A 21247-nucleotide genomic window follows, 5' to 3' on the forward strand; every position below is an offset into this window, starting at 1 on the left:
CTTATTGCCACAGCAAGGTTTATTTTATACATATATTAGCCTACAGATAATACATATATTTAGAATTATTTTATCAGTTTTAACACTGAAACTAGGCTATGTGTCAAATTTCATCTTCGTATCCAATTTTGGATCCATTCATTATCCATGCATGCAGCAGTGCCACACTGTGGTGGCTGGTGTTGCAAGCAAAGAGGACTGATTTATAAGCAAAATGATCATAAGTTTTTACTTACAAACATTAAGTTTTGATTGAAGTTGAAGAAATATGCTCTCAAAACATTTTTTTTTTGCAATTGCAACCTATTCTCTTTTGCTCTCAAATCTCTTTTTTGGTTGCAAATCTATTCTATTTGATTGAAAAATAGAGACAAATGTTTCTCCATAGGTTACGGTATGTTTTAGCTGAATTTTTGCATGGAAGGCTCTATGGAAATCTGACAAACTCTTTAGTTTTTACACCATGAGAGAGCGCGGTTCACAAATGCCAGAATGAATGCTGAACTGAACTGAACAGTAACGTTCATCAAGTGGAAATACACTCCGTTCAGTTCATGCTCACCCAAAATATCAACGATCATTCATTGAACACATTCAGGCACAACACTGGTGGATGAGGTCATCATCATGTTGTGACATCATCATGTTGTGACATCATCATGTTGTGACATCATCAACACACAAAAACAACCTTCAGTTCGACTTGTTTTTCCACATTTCAGTCTTTATTGTCGTCATTTCATTTCTCTCCTCACATCAGTAAACTTGAATAACCTCGGCCCACTCGGACAGAGGCCACACCCCGTTCTCCTGCACGTTGCTAGGCGACGACTTCCAGTCCCAGCTCCTCACCGGCACGCCCCAGGAGGCGCCGTAATTCGCCATAACATAGTCCAGTGTTTCACACGGCACGCGAACCTTCAGCTCCAGAAGCTCCGCCCAGCAGAGCGAGAACTGCGGGAAGATGTACCTGCACGACAAAAACAAGAAAAAACACAAAACACAAAACTTCATTATTATAAGAACTCATCCAGGTGTGTTATCACCTGTCGTCGAGTCTTTATTTCACACACGGATGTTTAACGCTTAAATTTACTTGAACTTCCTGCCGCTCTTTGCCTGCGTCCCTCCGTTCCAGACGATGTCTCTGTCTTTATAGAAAAAGAAAACGTCCAGTTTGACGTCCTCGCTCAGAAACGACAGCTCCAGACTGTCCTCCACCTGCACTTTCAAAATAAAAGACAACTCTTCAAAATGCATGTAGTGTATATGTATGGCATAATATATGAAATACAGATTGAACACACGAGAAGAGACGAGGGACTTGTGCATTATTTAGAAACTTGTGTTAACTATTTATTTCAGGTTAAAAGTTGATTAGTAAAGTCAGGACATTCAGAAGAACTAGTTGACCTTTGTATTATTTTGGCCTGTATATATATATATTAAGTCACCAGGGCGTTGATGACATCATTATTTAGGAGCTGCAGCCAGATTCTGTACTGACTCAGTCATCACGTAACAACAGAAGCTGCACATAGAAAAATCAAGGTGCATGAGTTCCCTGATGACGACAGATTCAGTTTCACTACATAAATATTCGTGGTGAAAACCATTTACAATACACTAGAATAGAAAGGACATGAATTATGAACCATTTGGCTTCCCATACCTACATGTTAATAAGCTTTAGATTAAAATAAATACTGGATAAATATAAACGTACATTCATTTTAAGTCCTTCCAAGATAAAAAACACTGCTGCTTCATGAAACATTGTTGGAATTTAAACTACAAAGACAGAAATACAAGTTTTTTTTAAAGAACAGTAAAGTTTTGACCTTTCCGAATTTGTGTTTGAGCGACAGACCAGCGTCTCTGAACGCCGCCTCGATGTCCGTCCTGAAGTCCACGATGAAAATCCCGATGTCAACGTCGCGACTGTACGAGATGACGCTGCACTGCCTGAACCAGCCTGCGGGGGGCGACAGAGCAGACGGCCTTTAATTAATTAATTACACGGCTACGTCAACATGATACTGTGTTAGATTAGTTATGTTCTTACCTAGACAGGTGCCGCTGCTGAGCCAGAAGGGAATGCCGAGGCGAGCGAGCGTCCGAGCGGCTAAATGAAGCAGCGACTTCACTTTCCTGCGGAAATCCACGGCGCTCTGAGACGAGTCGTCAGGGTAGAGCTGCATTCACATTCAGCGAAGAGAGAGAGAGAGAGAGAGAGAGAGAGAGAGAACATCATTTTATTGATTATTGACTTGGAGCTGATTATCATTCATTAATTTAAGATGAGATTTATGAATTTAAATAAACAAGTTTGAGAAAATAATATATTTTTTAACTTCATCATGTGACTTAAAGGGTCAACAACCAACTTATTTCATTTTAAACCACATTTTATTTGCACATTTTGTCATAAAAAACAAAAGCTTTTTCTAAACTTTTGTAAAATATTTTGAACAATGGTGATTTGAACTTCTGGTAAAAACATTTTATCTCTTATTTGCAATTTTTATAAAATTATGTTTAACTCTTCTATTTCCCATCTTATTCACTTTGTTTTAGGATCAGGATTTTTCTCTCTCTTCTTATGTCTTTGTTGACAGCAGCAGTGTAGATAGACATAAGGGCAGTAAATGATCCACAGTGCAACTTATCACAGTTAGTCCATGATCTAACAAGGGGGGCAATTACTTTTCCACACATGGCCAGGTTGGTTTGGATCATTTTTTCCCATAATAAATTAAATCATCATTTAAAAACTGCATTTTATATTTACTTGGGTTATCTTTGTCTAATATTAAAATTATCTTCAACATTTAAGGGTGACAAATATGCACAAAAATGGAGTTGAACTGGCGATCTCCTGCTTTGGGGCTTGTTATGTGACTTGCTCTTCTTATCTTTTTCATGATTACACCCAGTTTCCTGTCCCCACCCCTCTTTCACAATAAAAGCGCTGCCCTCTCTCTATCAGACCTGCAGGAAGTTGCGGGCATCACGGTATCGGCATTCCAGAAAGCGGGCGTGTCGCTGCTCGGACAGGAAACGGGAGATGTTGCGCGGCACTTGGATGTCGAGGCCGTCCAGGACGGTCAGGACCAGCTCCGGCCTGCAGGGGGCGACCACACAAAACCACCACCTTCATATTCACATGTAATTGATACTTAAAGGGATACGCTTTTTTTTGAACGTGTCTTTCCTCACTCCCGAGTCCATGACCAGCAGATAGACGCCATCCTTTCGACTGTGCGTGCAGTAACAAGGGAGATAGAGCCATATCGCCTGTAATTAGCTTAGCTCAAACACTGGAAGTGTATAGATAGTGTTAGCCTGCCTCCACCTAAAGTCATCAAAGACACTCTTCAGCAACTCTAAGCGGACCGATCTTCGTCTCAGAGCTGACAAAACTCTCCGGTAAGGCATCTTGAGCGGTCAAATGCCGGTAACGGGACGAGATCGGTCAAAACGGAGGGTTCAAGCAAAGACGGTTTATTTTGGTCCAAGCTAGCTACATCGAGGGTAGGTTAGCTTCCTATTTCGAAGTAAAAGCACTTCTGTATGTAAAGGGCAACGATCGTTTTATTTTGTGAAAGTAACCGGAAGTGTGTTGGTCACAACGGCTAGCTTGAGTAGCGCCAAATTTGTCCGAACAAAATTGTAAACAGCTGGTATTTAGACAAATTAACGACACACTGCTAAACGGCTACTTTCTCGCCTAAAATTTTTTGAAATGTCGATAAAGTGATATATTTACAGAGTTTAGAGCTAAAATGAAATCAGCTTCTGACTGCTGATTTCAGCTCGGGTAGGAGGCAGGATAACACTACCTATACACTTCTAGTGTTTGAGCTAAGCTAATTACAGGCGATACGGCTCTATCTCCCTTGTTACTGCACGCACAGTCGAAAGGATGGTGTCTATCTGCTGGTCATGGACTCGGGAGTGAGGCAAGACACGAAAAAAAATGTTGGCGTATCACTTTAAAGGGCTGATCACATCTGATAAGTGATTCATCATGTCTACTAGAGTTATTGGTCCTCTTTCTCTCTCTTTCTGCATGGTGTTGTACCTGTCGTACGCCCCAGCATGGCGTCCGTAGTCGAGCAGTTTGAACGGAGCGAAGCTTCGGTCAACGTTAGCTTTGAGGCGTAGCGTACCGTGCCACAGGTAGTTCCCGCTGCGCTCGTACAGGAACACCACCTGGGACAAAACACAAACACACACATTTTGTTTCTGGGCTGTTGCCATGTTGTCGTGTCACCAAGTCGCCCCACTCAAGCCGGCGGATCGGACTACGCGCAGATGGCGGCCATATTGTATCAGTCCACTTGCTCTGGCTCTAGCTGCAGTAGATGGGTGAAGTCAGAAGTCAGTGAAATTTTGTCTGTATAGCTATTATTTTAACTTTTTGCATAATGTTACTATAGTGTTACCTCCATAGAAAAGTACATGATTAAAATAGTTGGTATAATAACTGCATTTCTGACGTTCATAACAAACCAAACCGTTTAAAAATGGGTCAAAAACTGAGCAAGTTCTGTTTATTTTAGTAGAACATGAACCAGAGGCTTAAAGCTCCGAGGGAGTGAGTGGACTGACGCAAGGTGGCGGCCGTGTGGCGACGCTGTGTCATTGGGCAGCAGCGTTGGGCGAGTCATAGTCTTCTTATATTATATTTATTCATTTATTTATTTTTATTTTATGTACACACCAAAGAAAGAACCTTAAACCAAAAATCTAACTAAATATTCACATACATATCTATTTACACAATTAAAATGAAAAGAAAAAAGGGGTTATCGTTTCAAATAATAATCATACAGATGTTTTTAATGATTTATAAATGTCTAATGTTTTTTATAGCTTTTCTGTTTTTCCCATTACATGTTTGAATATAGTAGTGGATTTCTATTTTGAATTCCTGAATCCTTGATTTTAGTCTTCTTCTATATATCTATGGCCCCACTCACCTGGATGGTGTAACCATGGAGGCGTAACAGGAAGTGGAGGGGGATGTCCTCTCCTGATAGGGTGTCCAGACTGGCCAATCGCGGGTCTTGTCCTCGCAGCTCCAGCAGCTCGAAGCCTTTCTGCTCGGCAGCCAATAGGAAGCCAGGCTGACACGGGGAGAAACAAACATTTAACCTGGTGATGAGTTACGTTTCATAGAGTTTAATCCTAATAAGAAAGAAGAAGAAGAAGAGTGTTATCGTCTCTCTGGTTCTGTCGTTTCCCGCTACTCACGTCGTACTTCCACAGGTTGGCCTGCAGAGCGAACGATGTGATTGGACGGCCAGTGCACAGGAAGCTGCAGTGCGGCTCTCGCACCTGCCGATCGCGCTGCCGCAGTGCATCCTGGGAGAGCAACGTGAGCGCTGCTATGTCAGCAAGGAAGACCGGCAGGTGGAAACGCTGCGCTAACGCCAGGAACTTCTTCACCGTCTGCTGCGGAGGAAAAGAAACAGGATGGTTAGTTACCACGGAGACTGTTATGACAAGTCATTTTAACATTTAAAAGTTGCAGATATCTGTAATTCAGTTTTAGTCAAAAATAACATTTCAGATATCCACAACTACATTCTTCCTAGGACAAATTACGTCACTTTTGTCTTTTGTATGGGGTTTTTCATTACAGATATCTACAATTCAGTTGCAGATATCCGCTTAGTGAATTACGGATATCTGTAAATTAATTACGACTAGTACTAATTCCAGTTTGAGATATCTATAATTAGATTCTGACTAGTCATAATTCAAGTTCAAGATATCTTTAATTCACCTCAATTAAAGATCCATACATGTCCCTTTTCAGATATCTTAAATTAAGTTTTGACTAGGTGAAATGACATTGTAGATATCTCAAACTGGAATTAGGAATAGTCGTAACTCAGTTACAGATATCTGTAATGTAATTCACATAGCGGATATCTGCAACTGAATTGTAGATATCTGTAATAACAAACCCCATACACATGAATGGCAAAAGTGACGTCATTTGTCCTAGGAAGAATGTAGTTGTGGATATCTGAAATGGTTTTTTTTGACGAGGCAAAACTGAAATACAAATATCTTGAATGAAAAATCTATTCAACTATTCAAAATGTACTTACGACTAGTCAGAAAGACGTTGTTGATATCTACAATGTTAAAGCAGAAGTAAGCGATATTTTTGTGTTAATATAAGTCTTAAATAGTTATATCTTCCGACAGCAATCACTTACATAGAGCGTTTGGAACGAAACACGGGTCTGTCAGTCTCTCTGCTCTGCTCTGAGCCGAGGAGAAAACTTTTCTCGTATCCTACAGTTTTTATCCAATGAGGAGAGAGAACGGCATGAAGGGCTGTGTGTGCAGCCAAGGGTTGCGCCTGAATGTGGTGACGTAGGGACGAGGACCAATAGATCCATGACGAGGGCGGGGGCTGCTAACTCCATCGGCTGACAAGACGTTATGGTGCGTTCAAGGCAACCCGTGTTTTTCCGACGATCTGGTACGAGTTCACGGGTCGGAAGTTACGAGTGGCTGTTATAGTGACTTTCACAGGTAAAACAGGTCGGAGAAACACGAGTGGGTTGCCTGGAACGCTACAAAATTGTAAGTCGTGACTTGAAGCTGTAATTTATGGTTTCAAAAGCCTGCCTGGAACGCAGCATTACCCAAAACGACCGGATCGCTTACTTCTGCTTTAATTCCGGTTAGTCAAACTTAGCTTTGTTAAATATTAAATCCGCTCGCCATACATGAGTGCTACTGACTTACCCATTGGATGTCGCTGGCGGACAGGTGACCCGTTTGGCTCAGGATGTGAGGTCCAGACTGTACAAAGAGCATCATCGATAATATCAGAGTCTTATGTACAAATACGAATATGATTTACTCTATTATTCATTATTTATATGTCAAAATTGCAATATATAGGCCTATATATATACATCTTTATTTATGTTAATATTTTGTTGATTAGAGATTTCATATTATTGTTTATCGACGTCACGTGTGTTGTTCTTACCTTGCTGACGTACTTCCGGTAGTAATATAGCTGGAACAGCAGGAACACGGAGCTGCAGACGATCAGCAGCGATAAAACCGCCGTCCGGTTCACGCGAGGCATCCGGTCACGCTGCACGGTGACCCGACGTCATGACATCAGCACCGGAGCTCTGCGCTCGCGACTCGCTGCGACTAATAAACCTCAGAATAACGTGGAAAACACCAAAGAATAACGGTCTGCGGCATCTACAGGCGCCGCCATCTTTAAAAGACAACCGGATGAAGAGGACGGCCACTTCCGGTTGGGACCTTCAGAGTAAAAGCCTGAAAACATCTGTCTGTTGTGATTTATCTGTTTTTTTTGCAAGAGATGAAGCGCAAATCATACAACAGCAAAACAAGCAGATTGAATGAATGAATGAATTAATTAATTAAATGACTGAATAAATAAAATGAATGAATGGAAGTTTATTTGAACACAGAATAAAAGAAGAACAAAAATAAAAACAAACAAAAACAGTAAATACAGGACGCAACAACGCAAAATAAAACAGCAACGAAATATTAAAATTATTTATGTTCAAAAGGAGTGCGAAGAAGATGAATCTTATTAAATTCCACCCTTCTCCATATTATTATTCCTATAATAGGTTATAAAATAGTAACAATATTATGATAATGAATAAACATAACACACACACATACTCGTACATGTAGTCACAATGAGACATAAAAGAACAAAAAGTGAGAAGCCATAATAAATTAAGATGTCAATAACAATAGCAGTAGCCTACCATGTGAAGATAAAGATACACTGCTGAAGAAAAAAGAAAGACAGAAATGTCAATAAGAAGTCAAATAGAAACAATAAAATGGCTCTGACTGACGTTAACTTGGCTGTATTCTGGATTAATTAGCATTTTTCAGTGTCAACTTCCTTTCACTAATGGTTGTATTAGTAAAATCTTGCCATACTAAGCATTAAATTAATAAAGAGACATAGCTTTACTTGCTATTGGCAGTTGACATATTGTTAATAAATATTACCACAAACTGACATGTTTCTATTTGAATTTAACATCTTACTCACTTCATCTTGTTGAGAAAAAACGAATTTAATATCTTAAAATGAAATGTTCAGAACTACTAATGCCAGCTCTGATTTTTTTTTTTTTTTTCAAGAGCTGCAGGTTTAGAAAAAAATCTCATTGGTTTGGATATTCAAGCTTTTGAATATTTAATTGTTAATCATGTTTAACTAGTTTCACCTTGATGGAATAAAACTGAATTCAGAGGCAGCAGAGATTAACTGGGAGGCCAGTGGCGCTTTAACTACACAGACTTTAAAATATAAACTCAGTCATTTGACCATTTGATCAATTAACGACATGGTATTTAAGACTCTGCTCCATCACCCTGGAAATTTTTTTTTTTTTAAATTGAGAAATTGACATTAGGTACAAACTCTCACAGAGGATAATTATAATAATACAACAACAAATTAAGTGCAATATAAAAGTGCAGAAAACAAAACCTTAGAGGACTCATGAAGGAAAGGAAAAACAAAACAAAAGCAAAACAACACCAAATAGTATCAGATAAAGTATCACTCAGGTATTTTAATTCAACATAAAAGGGAGCAGTGAAATAATAAATAAAAAAGGGAGTTATAAATCAGAATAACAAAAGACGGGAACATTTTCTTGGAATATTAGTTTACCTAAAAAAAAAAAAAAATACCCAGGGAAAATCAGGGTACTCGAATAGTTTAAGTACTGTGTCCTAAATGTAACCTGTCATAGACGGTAACGTTACTTTACTTCTGCACCCAGTTACACACACACACACACACACACAAACAAGATGGCGGAGGGCAGCAGCAGTTTGTTCACAACAAAAAGACCGTGCTAAAACTTTGTTCAACTTTATTTTTCCCACTCTGATCGGGAATAATGGGAGGCCCCGGACACCTGTAACGGTTCCTCTACCGGCGGTGTGTGTTTTTCTCCGGGGATGTTTCCGTGAAGCTGCCGCCGTCTGAAGCGGAGTTTGGTCGTTTCCTCCAGCGGGGAAGGTGAGTTAGCCGTTAGCCGTTAGCCGTTAGCTGTTAGCTGTTAGCTTAGCTCCGTGCTAACCCGTTTGTTTTGGTTGGATGTCGGTGGTTGGTTGGTTGGTTGGAGGACGGGTTATTTGGACCGAACCGGGGAAAGTTACCACCGGTTCTGTGACACCGAGGAGAAGAAGGAGAAAAGCGGGTGTGTTAATGTGAAGCACCGCGGCTGCTCTGTTGGATCTAATCAGAGAAAAACGAGACGAGGCGCCGGATAGTGAAGCTAACGGTTAGCCTAGCCTAGCTAACAGCTGCCCACCGTTACTGTATGTGTGGAGTACTGCAGTGATAATACTACTGTAATCAGTCATCATAATACTACTACATTCAGTGATGGTACTACTGTAATCAGTCATAGTACTGCTACATTCAGTGATGGTACTACTGTAGTGTAACTGCAGTCAGTGAGATAGTACTGCAGTGAAAGTACTACTGCAATCAGTGATATGTAATCAGTGAAAGTACAGTAGTCAGTGGTAGCACTACTGCAGTCAGTGATTGTACTACTGCAATCAGTGATTTTACTACTGCAGTCAGTGATTTTACTACTGCAGTAAGTGATAGCATTACTGTAGGCAGTGGTAGTACTACTGCAATCAGTGATTTTACTATTTTAATCAGTGAAAGTATTGTAGTCAGTGATTTTACTACTGTAATCAGTGGTTTTACTATTGTAATCAGTGAAAGTATTGTAGTCAGTTGTAGCACTACTATAGTCAGTGATTTTACCACTATATCAGTGATTTTACTACTGTAGTCAGTGATTTTACCACTAGGCTATATCAGTGATTTTACTACTGTAGTCAGTGATTTTACCACTAGGCTATATCAGTGATTTTACTACTGCAGTCGGTGATTTTACTTCTGTAATCAGTGATTTTACTACTGTAGTCAGTGGTAGCACTACTACAGTCAGTGATTTTACTACTGTAGTCAGTGATTTTACTACTATAGTCAGTGATTTTACTACTGTTGTCAGTGATTTTACTAATCCAGTGGTGGTAGTACTGTAGTCTGTGATAGTATTACTGCAGTTAGTGAAAGTACTACTGCAGTCAGTGAAATCACTACTGTAATCAGTGATAGAACTACTGTATCTAGTGATACTACTAATCCATTGATTACTGTAGTGCTACAGTATTACTGTATCCGGTCAGGTGTAGTTTAAAGTACTACTACATTTACTGATGTACTACTGCAGTCAGTGATAGCACTTCTGTGTCTAGTGATAGTATTACTGTATCTAGTGATAGTACTGCTGTATCCAGTGATAGTACTACTTCACTCGGTGATAGTACTTTAAATGATAGTTAAATGATAGGTGATAGTTTTTAAATAATGTTTGCTTCTTATTTTGCTAATATGTAAAGCACCTTGAGTTGTCTTGTTGCGGAAATGTGCTGCTATACAAATTAAAGGTGCCATATGTAAGAATGTGGCCAAAAACGGTTACTGCAGTCAAATTCAAAACACAGTGATCTCATTTTTTCTCCCAGCTGTAGCAGCAGCTCAGTGGAAGCAGACTGAGGCTGAAACGCCACTGACGCTGCCGTGACTGGGAGAGAGGGCTAGGTGGTGCAACATGTAAACACGTAAATTCAAAACATGATTTGCAGTCTGCAAAAAAAGATTTTTAATGCGAATACTCTGGCTGTACTATTGTTGTTGGTGAGTTCATCATGTTATATGAACATTATTCCTGAGTCTTAGTGACATATTAGGAGGATTTTACGGCCAGTTGCTTTAGATTTCTTACATACTGTACCTTTAACTTGCCTTGCCTTACTGTCAACAGTGATAGTACTACTGTATCCAGTGATAGTACTACTTCACTCGGTGAAAGCACTATTGTGTCCAGTCATACTACTACTTCACTCAGTGATAGTACTACTTAATGAGGTATAAAACTGAATCAAATCAAATGATAAACACGTTGGTCGTTAGATTAATGATTATTGATCAGTCTTAATTAATAGTAACAGATACCTGTTCAGCTGATCACTGATGACATCATCTTCAGATCCCTCTGTGCTGATTGATACATGGGCAGAAAATCAACTGTGTGTGTGTGTAGGCTGAGTACTAGGGGTGTCACGATTCTCCAAATCCTCGATTCGATTTGATTTTCGATTTTAGGGTCACGATTCGATTCGATTCTCGATTTTTTTCCTTTTTCTTACAGCACAGACGCCTATGCTATTTTCAGACTAGTCTACGATCATTGGTTTTATTCATCAAATTTTGTACAGTAAATCTTATTTCAAAAGATGGGCTACATATAAGTGATGCAATTTCCATAATGTATCACATTAGGCACTAATGGTCACATTTAAATAATTTCTTTACAATATAAAGGTAACATGCCCCAAAAAATCACGATCCTGGGGCCAAAATTGCCCCCAAGGTTTTGAAACAAATATATTTATATCTGTACATTATCATAATTTTATTTTCATTAATTTACCGTCGTGTCTCATTATTCTCCTGATGTCGGCTTAATATAATGTAAACAGATTGCGCTGATACGCCAGAGTCACGTGACAGCGGGGCAGAGCTGCAGCTGCTGTGCTGCCATGGACCTGATAAGGTCCTGATCAGACTGGCGGTGGCATCGTCGATCCTCTCTTTGACTTCGATGCTCGAGATCGTGACGTAATTTCGATCGATTTCGATAAAAAATCAAAATCGTGACACCCCTACTGAGTACACAAACTACTGCAATATTGGCTGTTTGTACTTCACTAACTACAACTCCTGTGAGATCAATAACATTAAATTATCCCGCTGTGTATCAGTCCTCTCATCATCGTGGGCTCTGATTGGCCGACGGGCTCGGAGACAGGTGACACAGACAGTTTTGTGTGTCATGTTTTCAGAGGATTGATCGGTTGGTTATCGATCGTGTGGATGATGATTAACTTTCCACTTTCACCGCCGCGTTGCACAAGCGTTGTCTTTGTACACACACATTTAGTATTCATCAGCATCTCGCTGGTAGAAAGAAAGACCCACAATGCAACAGTCTCTGCACCGTTGCTAAGAGGTCGGTCGCTCACTCCTTCACTCCTTCACTCCTCTCACTCCTTCACTCGCCCCCCGATCATCATCACTGTCAGCTGAGGAGACGCTGCTCTTCTCCCCCGTGTGTGTGTGTGTGTCTGTGTGTGTGTGTGTGTGTGTCTGTGTGTGTGTGTGTGTGTGTGTGTGTGTGTGTGTGTGTGTGTGTCAGTAACCCGGTCAGCCTGCCTGCCTGCCTGCCTGCCTGCAGTAGCTTTTTTTTTTTTTTTTGCAAAGCATTCTGGGAATAAGAGGTGGGGGCTGCCCCTCCCTCCCTCCCTCCTTGCCCCCCCCAACCCCCCCCTCCCCTCATCTGCCCGTCTCTCTGGCTCCCGATTGGCTGCTTGCTCGCCCAGCTGACTGCTCTCTCTCTGTCAGACAGAGAGAGAGAGAGGGAGGGAGATGGAGGCGACAGCGATGGGGTGAGCTGCCATTTTCTCTTTCTTTATCCAGCATCTTTCCATCCATCCTTCATTCATTCATTTATTTAGTTTCATCTGCTTTTTATTTAGTGATGAGTGGATTATAGTGATAGAGGATGAGGAAGGAGAGGAGGAAGGGAGGGAGGGGAGGAGAGGGGGAAGGGGGGGTCTTCATTGTCTAGTGTTCTCTGCTCGTTTTTCTTTGCTTTTAATTTATTCTGTTTTCTGTGATGGAGGGATTAAAAAAAGGGAGCGAGAGTGGGGGAGGATGGCGAGAGAGAGGGATGAAGATGGAGGGATGAAGGAGAGAAAATGGAGAGAAAATGGCCGATCAGTGATGGAGGATGGAGGACACGGAGGGGGGAGGGAGGGGGGGCGGCGGTGGGGCGGTGGATGGATGGATGAGGGAGTGAAGGTCTTTATTGTTATTGGTGTCATGGTCTGAACTGAACTGATCACTGATCAGTTTCATTGATCGATCAGAAGCAGCAGCAGCAGCCGTCCAACCTGCAGTACTAGAGTAGAGTAGTACTGCAGTGGTGTATGGGAGTACTGCAGTAGCATGGAGGAGTAATGCAGTAGTAAATAGTAGTAATGCTTGCAATAGTGTATAGTAGTAGCAGTAGTGTACAATATTACTGCAGTAATGTACAGTAGTACTGCAGTACAGTATTGTAGTAGTGCAGTAGCATGGAGGAGTAGTAATGCAGTAGTAAATAGTAGTAATGCACTAGTGTATAGTAATCTTACAGCAATGTAGTAGACATGCAGTAGTGTATGGTAGTGCAGTGCAGTACAGTAATGTACAGTAGTACTGCAGTAATGTACAGTAGTACTGTAGTAGAGTACTGTAGTAGTGCAGTAGTGTATAATAGTATTGTAGTAGTGTATAGCAGTACTGTAGTAGTGCACAGTAATACTGTAGTAGTAGTGTACAGTTTTCACGTAGTAGTGTATAACAACATTATAGTAGTGTATAGTAGTACTGTAGTAGTATACATTTTTCATGCAGTAGTGTACAGTAATATTGCAGTAAAAACAATACTGTTGTAGTTAGGGGTGAGCGATATATATATATCATGCACTACTATGATAACAAACATATATTGCAACGGATGAGTAGATATTCTATTTTAAATAAGTGATAATGCTGTGAGGTTGTAGTGTGAAGTGATCGAGCCACATTGTTGGACGGCACCATACACAGTACATTATCACTGAGCACTTTCTGCCGTCCGTCATGGCGTCGCCTCTCGCGTCACGTTCTAATTGTGACGTAGCTGCAAGGGGTCAATATTCGTCTTTGATGGGAGATAGTGAAATGCTGTTTAAAAAAAAAAAAGCGACCAACTCGTGCTTTGGCTTTCAGCCATGGTTCTCAATGCGACTACCGCTACACACACAAACAAGGAGGCGGGTAAGAAAGTGCGTCACTGCCCGTAATTCGCTATGATTGGTCGTAATACGTCTGGTGCGTCGGTGCATCAGCATAGAACTGCAATTTATAGAATGAGCCCCACACGATCCTACGATCTCTGCACTTTGGCAGATCGTCTACACGCTCTAATCCTTCACCATCTAATATCGTCATATCGCCCACCCCTAGTTGTAGTGTAGTAGTATGTGTATAACAACATTGTAGTAGTGTGTAGTAGTACTGTAGTAGTGTAAAACAGTACTGTAGTAGTATACAGTAGTACTGCAGTAGTGTGTGCTGTAGAAGTGTAAGGTTTTCCCTTTCTGATTGATTGGTTGGTTGGTTGATCGATCGATCAGTGTCTCAGTTGTTTGATCGGTGAACGTTTGTTTTATTCTCTCATTAAATGTCTGATCAGCTAACAACTGGCATCGGTTTGATTATAGATCATTGATTATATATTTGTGAACATAAACCACCTCTGATGTCACAGTGATGTCACAGTGATGTCATTGTGGTTCAGGTGTTCAGGGTTTTTAACCTGGTCCTGTCTTGTTGCATCATGGGAAATGTAGGCTTCATTGGTTCTGCAGCTGCTGATTGGGTGATAACGGTGTTAACAGTGACCTGCACTGTTAAAGACACAGCTAATAGCGGTTTTCATATTGATTTATCAGCTGATTGTCTGTTGAACCCGAGGATCACATGTTCAACACCAAGACGTCGTCTTCTCGTCAGAGTTTCTCTCCGTCCTGTGAGGAAAAACAGGCTTAGGAAAACATCTGAAATGATGAATACGGGTTCATTTTTGCAATCAACTAATTGATTAATTGGGTAATGGCATCATCCGTCTGCTGAAGAGCTCAGCCGGAGCTCAGCCGGAGCTCAGCCAGAGCTCAGCCGTAGCTCAGCCGGTGATGAACATTAAAGGCCCATGCTGTGCACTTTTCTCTGGGTTTATTTACCTGCTGATATCCCTAACAAGATGTATCATTATGGGTTTTGAGTACCTGTGATCTGCTTAATATCGTTTATATTGCCCCTTTCTGTTGCCTCTTTCTGGAGCTCCAGCAGCCACAGCTCATTTGGCCAATCAGAAGAGAGAATGAGAACCTCTCCTCTGATTGGCTGACTGTTTTTGAGTGGCGTGTGGTCGGGCCAATCACAGGCAAGTAACTGAAGCCTAAGCTGCATTCATAAAAATTGAAAAAAAAAAAGAGTTACCTTGTGTGTGACATCACAGAAAGGAGGAAGTGCTATCTGCTCGTCTTAAAGAGACAGTTCCTACAAATGGGCGGTGTGTGTTTCTCCGTTTATGACCAGTTTGATGCATGGGGCAGTAGTCACCTTTTTCATGCCATGGGGCCTTTAAGTGTTGGTGGTGTTGTTGCTTCTGGAGGAGGAGTCACATGATTGGTTGATGCAGCACAACAGTGAAATCAACGTCACTGTGGTCGTCTGCTACAGTACATGAAGTAATACTGCAGTAGTGATGAAGTAGTAATACTGTAGTACTGGTGAAGAAGTAATACTGTAGCATAGTACTGATGAAGTAGGCTATTTATACTGTGGTACTGATTAGGGATGGGAACGACACGGGATTTGGATTGTCGATTGTCGAGGCCCATGTGTCGACTTTTTTTTTTTTTAACAGCAGCAGCAGATATGCGGGGGGGGGGGGGGGGGGGGTACACGTGCTTTTGTTGTGGTTTATTAACGCCGCTGTCGGCACAAGCGGACGAGGCAGCACGCATTCGGTTTCTTTTTTTTTTTTTTTTTTTCCGTGCATGTCCGTGGTCCTCTACGGAGAATGCAACCATTGCATCCACCTGTTTTGCCCGTGGTTTTGCCCTTTTTGCGGAGCCGGACTCGTCATCAACAGCGCACCGTCACCTAGACTGCAGGGAGCCCGGACAGCTGATCTCTTGACTCTGTCGCCTGTCAGCATGCGCTCACATCCGTCACATGTGAAGCAGAATGAGGGTCAAGTAGCTCAGTATCCCATTTAGAAAAAGTGCATTTGTTTCATTTATTTCATTAGGGGAAAAGTGGCACTTTCTGCTGTTTATTTGAATAGGAAATATTGAAAGACAAAATACAATTTACACATGGAAATCCCACAAGCCCCGCCCCCTCGACATTTCGACACTCCATTTTTTTTGTCGAGGGGAGCATGTGTCGATTTTTTGTCGATTTGTCGACAAAAAGTCCCATCCCTAGGAAGTAGTAACACTGTAGTACTGGTAAAGTATTTATACTGTGGTACTGGTGAAGACTTTATACTGTAATACTGATAAAGTAGTTATGATGAAGTAGTTATACTCTAGTACTGGTGAAGTATTTATACTGTAGCACCGGTGAAGTACTGAGTAGTCTGAGGTCAAAAGTCCAAACATCTGATCACAACGACCTCCTGCTGCCGCTCTCAGTCTGGCAGCTGGACAGCGTGTGGTGGTGTTGTTGTAGTTGTTGTGTTGTTTCCAGGTCAGCAGTACAGCGTGTGTTGTTGTTGTTGTTGTTGTTGTTGTTTACAGGTCAGCAGTACAGCGTGTGGTGTTGTTGTTTACATCTCCAGGTCAGCTGTGGGTGCTTCAACATGGCGGCAGCGTCCTACGACCAGCTGCTGAGGCAGGTGGAGGTGTTGAAGATGGAGAACTCCAACCTGAGGCAGGAGCTGCAGGACAACTCCAACCACCTGACCAAGCTGGAGACCGAGGCGTCCAACATGAAGGTGAGGCCGCCACGCTGCTACACAATACTGCAGTACTACACTACTGCAGTACTGTACACAACACACTGCTGCAATATTATACTACTACACTACCGCAGTATTGTACACACCACAGTACTGCAGTCAAAGGCGTAACTTTGGGTTAGACATTTGGGGGGAGTTACGATCTCTGCTCGTATAAGGATTTTTTAAGCAAAAAAAAAAGTCAGTGTATAGTCCTACTGCAAATTCATTAACTTTGATAAAAAGATGAGGCTGATTTACTGGGCCTCACTCACCAATATCTTCTAAATTCATTCTTAAGTCTTAGAAATTTAGTTCTTAAGAAATTTATTACAAAAACTCTACGTCAGATTCATGAATGTGTTCTTCGTCTGCCGAAATGTTCACAGCTGATGAATTAAGTGTCTATAGTGTTTTTTAAGAGAACACAATCAATACATTCTAAAAAAATGATTTATAATTCATATCATATTATATTATACAACTGCAGAACAGAATAAAACGCCAAAAAATCAATTATTTAGCACAAGTGTCAGCTCTCAGATGTGCGTATGTCTGCTCTTGAGTCTGTGTAGATTTTGTTCTTAGCTAAGCTTTTTTATTCTTAACATATTTTGTTTTGTTGTTACTTAGGTTTATTCTGACAGGACTAACGCCTATTCATTAATTTATCGCCACCGTGCAGCTCTTTCTTACCCGGCAGATGAACTCATGACACAGTTGGTGATTTAGGCAGCTGGGATACGACCATGCTGACAGTTAGTCCGCCTGCAACCAGCTTCACATGGTCCGATTATTAAAGGTCCAGTGTGTAATAATTGTCAAGGTTTATTGGCAAAATCTGAATCTACTACCCATGAATATATTTGTATAAGTGCATAATCGCTATAAAACAAAATCTGTTTGGTTTTCGTGGCCTTATAATTATTCTATCTAGATTTTCACCTCCTTTCATACTCCCAGAGGCCACCGTCACTTTGCCGACGGGAGGGGGGAGCGCTGCTATCTAGAATCTGAACGCTCGATGTCATGGTTTTCCCTCCATTTTACAGACTGGACCTTTAATTATTTACTTTTCGATGCTTTCAAATGGAATTAAATCCGTAAAAACGACAACTGCCTCGTACCAACTTGGAGATATTTTCATCCACTGCAATTATATGATTAATTAGGGGCTTATAACCTCCCTAACCCCCCCATAAATTACGCCCATGACCACAGTACTGTATTATGTATATAGTGATACTACTGCAACATCTCTGCAGTAGTACCACTGAGTGTTAACAGCTCTGATATCTTCTCTCTCTCTTTCTCTCTGTCTACCATGTAAACTCGGTGTCTCTCTCTCTTCAGCCCAGAATAGACTTGTGGTATTTTCCACCAATCACGCGCTGCGCTGCGCCTCAGAATGAGCTCCTTGTTGTTGTTCGCAGTGAGATATCTGTGTGTGTGTGAGGATCTTGGTCTTAATTTCCACAGAACAGGAGCAGCTTAGGAAACATGTCGGAGTGAGCGGTCTGTGCTGTGCGATCATCTTCGTCTTTGTCGCTGTTTTTATCTGTTTCTTTGATTATTATTGATCTGCGTTGTTCTTCTCCTCATGTCTCGGCCTGTTGTTGTGTAGTTTTATTCTTCTTCTCGCGGTCGGCCATTCTTTATTGTCCACCTCTTCCTCTCCAAACTCGCTCACTTCCTGTTTCCTGTTTCCCGTTTCCTGTTTTGTGTGGATGAGCAGCAAACAGTCAGAGAGTTGTTAGTTTCATCATGTCGCTGTATGAGCGATGTCGTTTCATCGTGGTGAGTGAACGAAGCCTCGAGCTTTTATTCTGAAAAACAGGGCTGAGAGACTCGGAGAGAGAGAAAGAAAAGAGAGAGTTTTTGAATTAGTTTGTTGTCGTTTTGATTGTGTTTTAATCTTTGTTGGTTTATTGATGATTGATCATGTTAATGTGCTGCTGAGGTGTGTGTGTGTGTGTGTGTGTGTGTGACTGTGTGTGTGTGTGTGTGTGTGTGACGCCCCCGGTGGCCACATGAGAAGAGAAAAAAAAAGAAAACCACCCTGATTTCAGACAGTGATGCACTGTGATGTCACACTCCCACTTTTTATTGTCTCATCATGTGGAACAGGAAGTGCTGAAGCAGCTGCAGGGCACCATAGAAGAAGACTCTGGAGAGACATCTGGATCTCAGCTGGAACTCATCGAACGACTAAAAGGTAGCGGCCGGCGACGCATCTCCACTGACCTCAGTTCAGTTACGATTCACCGACTCTACAGTTCGGTTTGATTTGATTATACGATGCATTTAGATGCGTCACATCCTCAATTCTTTATGTTGCAACACATGTTTTTTTCATTGATTAACATGAATAGGCAGATAAATATGCTACATGTTTTGTTTTGTTTTTTAAACTTTATTTTCATAAACTCATTTATTTTACAGTATACGAAGAAAGAAGAAACATGCAAAGAAAAGGCACAGGTGGGCGACAGAAAATGAGCTGGTAGAGATGGAGCCTAGATCCAAGGTTTAGAAACATTTCAGTCGATAAGCATTGAGAGAGAACATCAATTTGGACGTTAGGCGGCATTTTACCAAAACAAAACACAATTAGTTACATAAAATATGATAATTTTTTATTTACAGAAAATAAAATAGAATAATAGAATATCATTTAAATGCATTTCCACAACACAGCAGCTTCCTTGAAGTCTGAACACACAGAGAAAAAGAAAAAGGCTTAGGCTACTTTAAGGTGCACTTGTTAATTTCTAAAAAACAAAACATAAATCTTGTCATTGTTCTATAAAATAAAATAAAATAAATCACTGTTTCTGTTTGTGAACAACATCATCATTCAATTATTTACATTTAAATATCGATGATGTGACATAACGGCATCGATTCAGAATCGTCCCGTTAAGAATCTCGATGCATCTTTGAAACAACTGAAAGGTGAACAAAACAAACACACCCACTGTTACAGATTATTGATCTACCATCCTCTGCTTGCTTACACACACACACACACACACACACACACACACACACACACACACACACACACACACACACACACACACACACACACACACACACACACACACACACACATATACACACACACACACACACTCTGTCTAATTGCTTCTCTCTCTTTCTCTCTCTCTCCTCCAGAGATGAGTGTGGAATCTGCAGGTTTTAAGTCCAGGTCCAGACCTCCTCTTCCCACCTCCTCCTCCTCCTCCAGCTCCACCTCCTCTGGTTCGGCTCCTGGAGGAGCAGCAGGAGGCTCCGCGGCTCCCGGCCCCTCGGCGTCCGCGGCCTTCCCCAGGAGAGGGCTGCCGTCTGCGGGCAGAGACAGCCACGACCGCTGCCTGGAGGAGCTGGAGAAGGAGAGGTACTGAGAGCCATGTCACCTGCTATGACCAGTATTGACGATATTGATACCAATACTGATACTTTTATACTTGCAACACAGTTTAACTGACTAGCAGTGCATCTAGTTTTATGTAGGGGAGAGAAATGCATCGTCATTTATGAAGTGAAAGCATCAATATTTATGTAAATTAGATTTTTCATGATCATTGAATTATATTGTACTTTTTCCTTTAATTAATCATGATTATGTTCATAATAGAAACACTCTGCTAGTTGAGCATAAGCCAAGTGAGAGAGGAGCAGAGTTCACCAACGTTGGTATCAATACTATCGACATTTTAGATTCATCCGCCCACCTCTACTCTGAGCTGGTTCTGGTTCCTGAACATAACTTTGAACCGGCCGCACGTGCACGGATAGGCAATGTGCTAACGAATTATTACCCGGTTAACCTAGGATTTAAAAAATGTCATGTTAGAGCTCAGTCTAGCGTCGGATCAAACTACATCATCATGCCATGGTTCGGGTTTCTCATAGTGTTAAACTGTTTTGTTGCTGTGTAAAAGCATTTTTGGATCGAGTCTCGAACTTTCAAACCTTTTATAAGAATCTGCGGTGGCTCCCCTCGGGGTTAAGCCGTAGGGAGGGAGACGACAGGTCTCATCAAGTCGGTTAGAAAACACAAACACTCTGAAACCTTCCCAGTTGTTTCCTGAGACGACGCGAGGCAGAGTGGAGCGCAGTCGCCACAATGTAGCGTGGACTGATAAATAAGCACCGCTAATGACTGGGAAACAAAACAACAACAAAAAATGGTTTTCCCCTCTGAGGCGGCCGGGGCGTAAATCTATTCTATTCCATTCTATTTTTATTAAAGTAATCGGTTACTCCAGTAATCAAAATGCCCACGCCTACCGAAATAAAAACAGGTTCAGAGCCTGAAAAGTCGGTTCCCAAGAAATAGTTTGTTCTTTCCTGGGAACAGTGACATCATAGTAAAATAATTTGCAGTGGTTTGATGAAGAAGCAAAATGTTTGGTGGAGATTTGGGCATCGACAGAATAAAAAAAAAAAAAGAAGAAGAAGCTTGAAAGCAGAACAAGAAAGAACAAGTTGTATAA

At 41.3% G+C, this 21247-nt stretch overlaps 2 protein-coding genes across 10 annotated transcripts in view; one reads left to right on the top strand and one right to left on the bottom strand.

Annotated features, from left to right (window-relative positions):
- Window positions 1-709: 709 nt before the first annotated feature.
- Window positions 710-7295, bottom strand: fktn (fukutin). 2 transcript variants are annotated; one of them, XM_084001394.1, is made up of 10 exons: window positions 7025-7295; window positions 6775-6831; window positions 5260-5457; window positions 4986-5132; window positions 4085-4215; window positions 2992-3124; window positions 2066-2195; window positions 1842-1975; window positions 1097-1221; window positions 710-970 (listed from the first exon to the last, which is right to left on the bottom strand). In XM_084001394.1, exons 1-10 carry the CDS (start codon window positions 7124-7126, stop codon window positions 757-759), a joined length of 1371 nt encoding a protein of 456 aa, XP_083857520.1. In that variant the 5' UTR covers window positions 7127-7295; the 3' UTR covers window positions 710-756. The 2 variants fall into 2 exon arrangements, with proteins under 2 accessions (XP_083857520.1, XP_083857519.1); XM_084001393.1 differs by having other exon boundaries at window positions 5260-5460.
- Window positions 7296-8858: 1563 nt separating this feature from the next.
- The window catches only part of apc (APC regulator of WNT signaling pathway), a 30038-nt gene continuing 17649 nt past the window's right edge, over window positions 8859-21247 (top strand). For 6 of the 8 annotated variants that reach the window (XR_014596456.1, XR_014596457.1, XR_014596458.1 and 3 more), the window contains exons 1-5: window positions 8859-9079; window positions 16587-16742; window positions 18873-18960; window positions 19188-19226; window positions 19923-20145. Coding sequence is in view for 4 of the 8 variants with exons in the window: in XM_084001395.1 (XP_083857521.1) it covers window positions 16608-16742; window positions 18873-18960; window positions 19188-19226; window positions 19923-20145 (485 nt within the window). In the remaining 4 variants the exon portion in view is untranslated. The remainder of the gene's footprint in view (window positions 9080-16586; window positions 16743-18872; window positions 18961-19187; window positions 19227-19922; window positions 20146-21247) is intronic. The other 2 variants (XM_084001396.1, XM_084001398.1) reach the window with 1 other exon arrangement.

This window comes from Trachurus trachurus (genome assembly GCF_905171665.1).
Source record: "Trachurus trachurus genome assembly, contig: scaffold_125_arrow_ctg1, whole genome shotgun sequence".
Taxonomy (NCBI): domain Eukaryota; kingdom Metazoa; phylum Chordata; class Actinopteri; order Carangiformes; family Carangidae; genus Trachurus; species Trachurus trachurus.

Coding starts and splice junctions, on each gene's coding strand:
- fktn (XM_084001393.1), bottom strand. CDS start 7,126: ATGCCTCGCGTGAACCGGACGGCGGTTTTATCGCTGCTGATCGTCTGC. Junction 2,196..2,991: donor ATGCCCGCAACTTCCTGCAG/GTCTGATAGAGA, acceptor ATGTGAATGCAG/CTCTACCCTGACGACTCGTC. Junction 1,976..2,065: donor CAGCAGCGGCACCTGTCTAG/GTAAGAACATAA, acceptor CGCCCCCCGCAG/GCTGGTTCAGGCAGTGCAGC.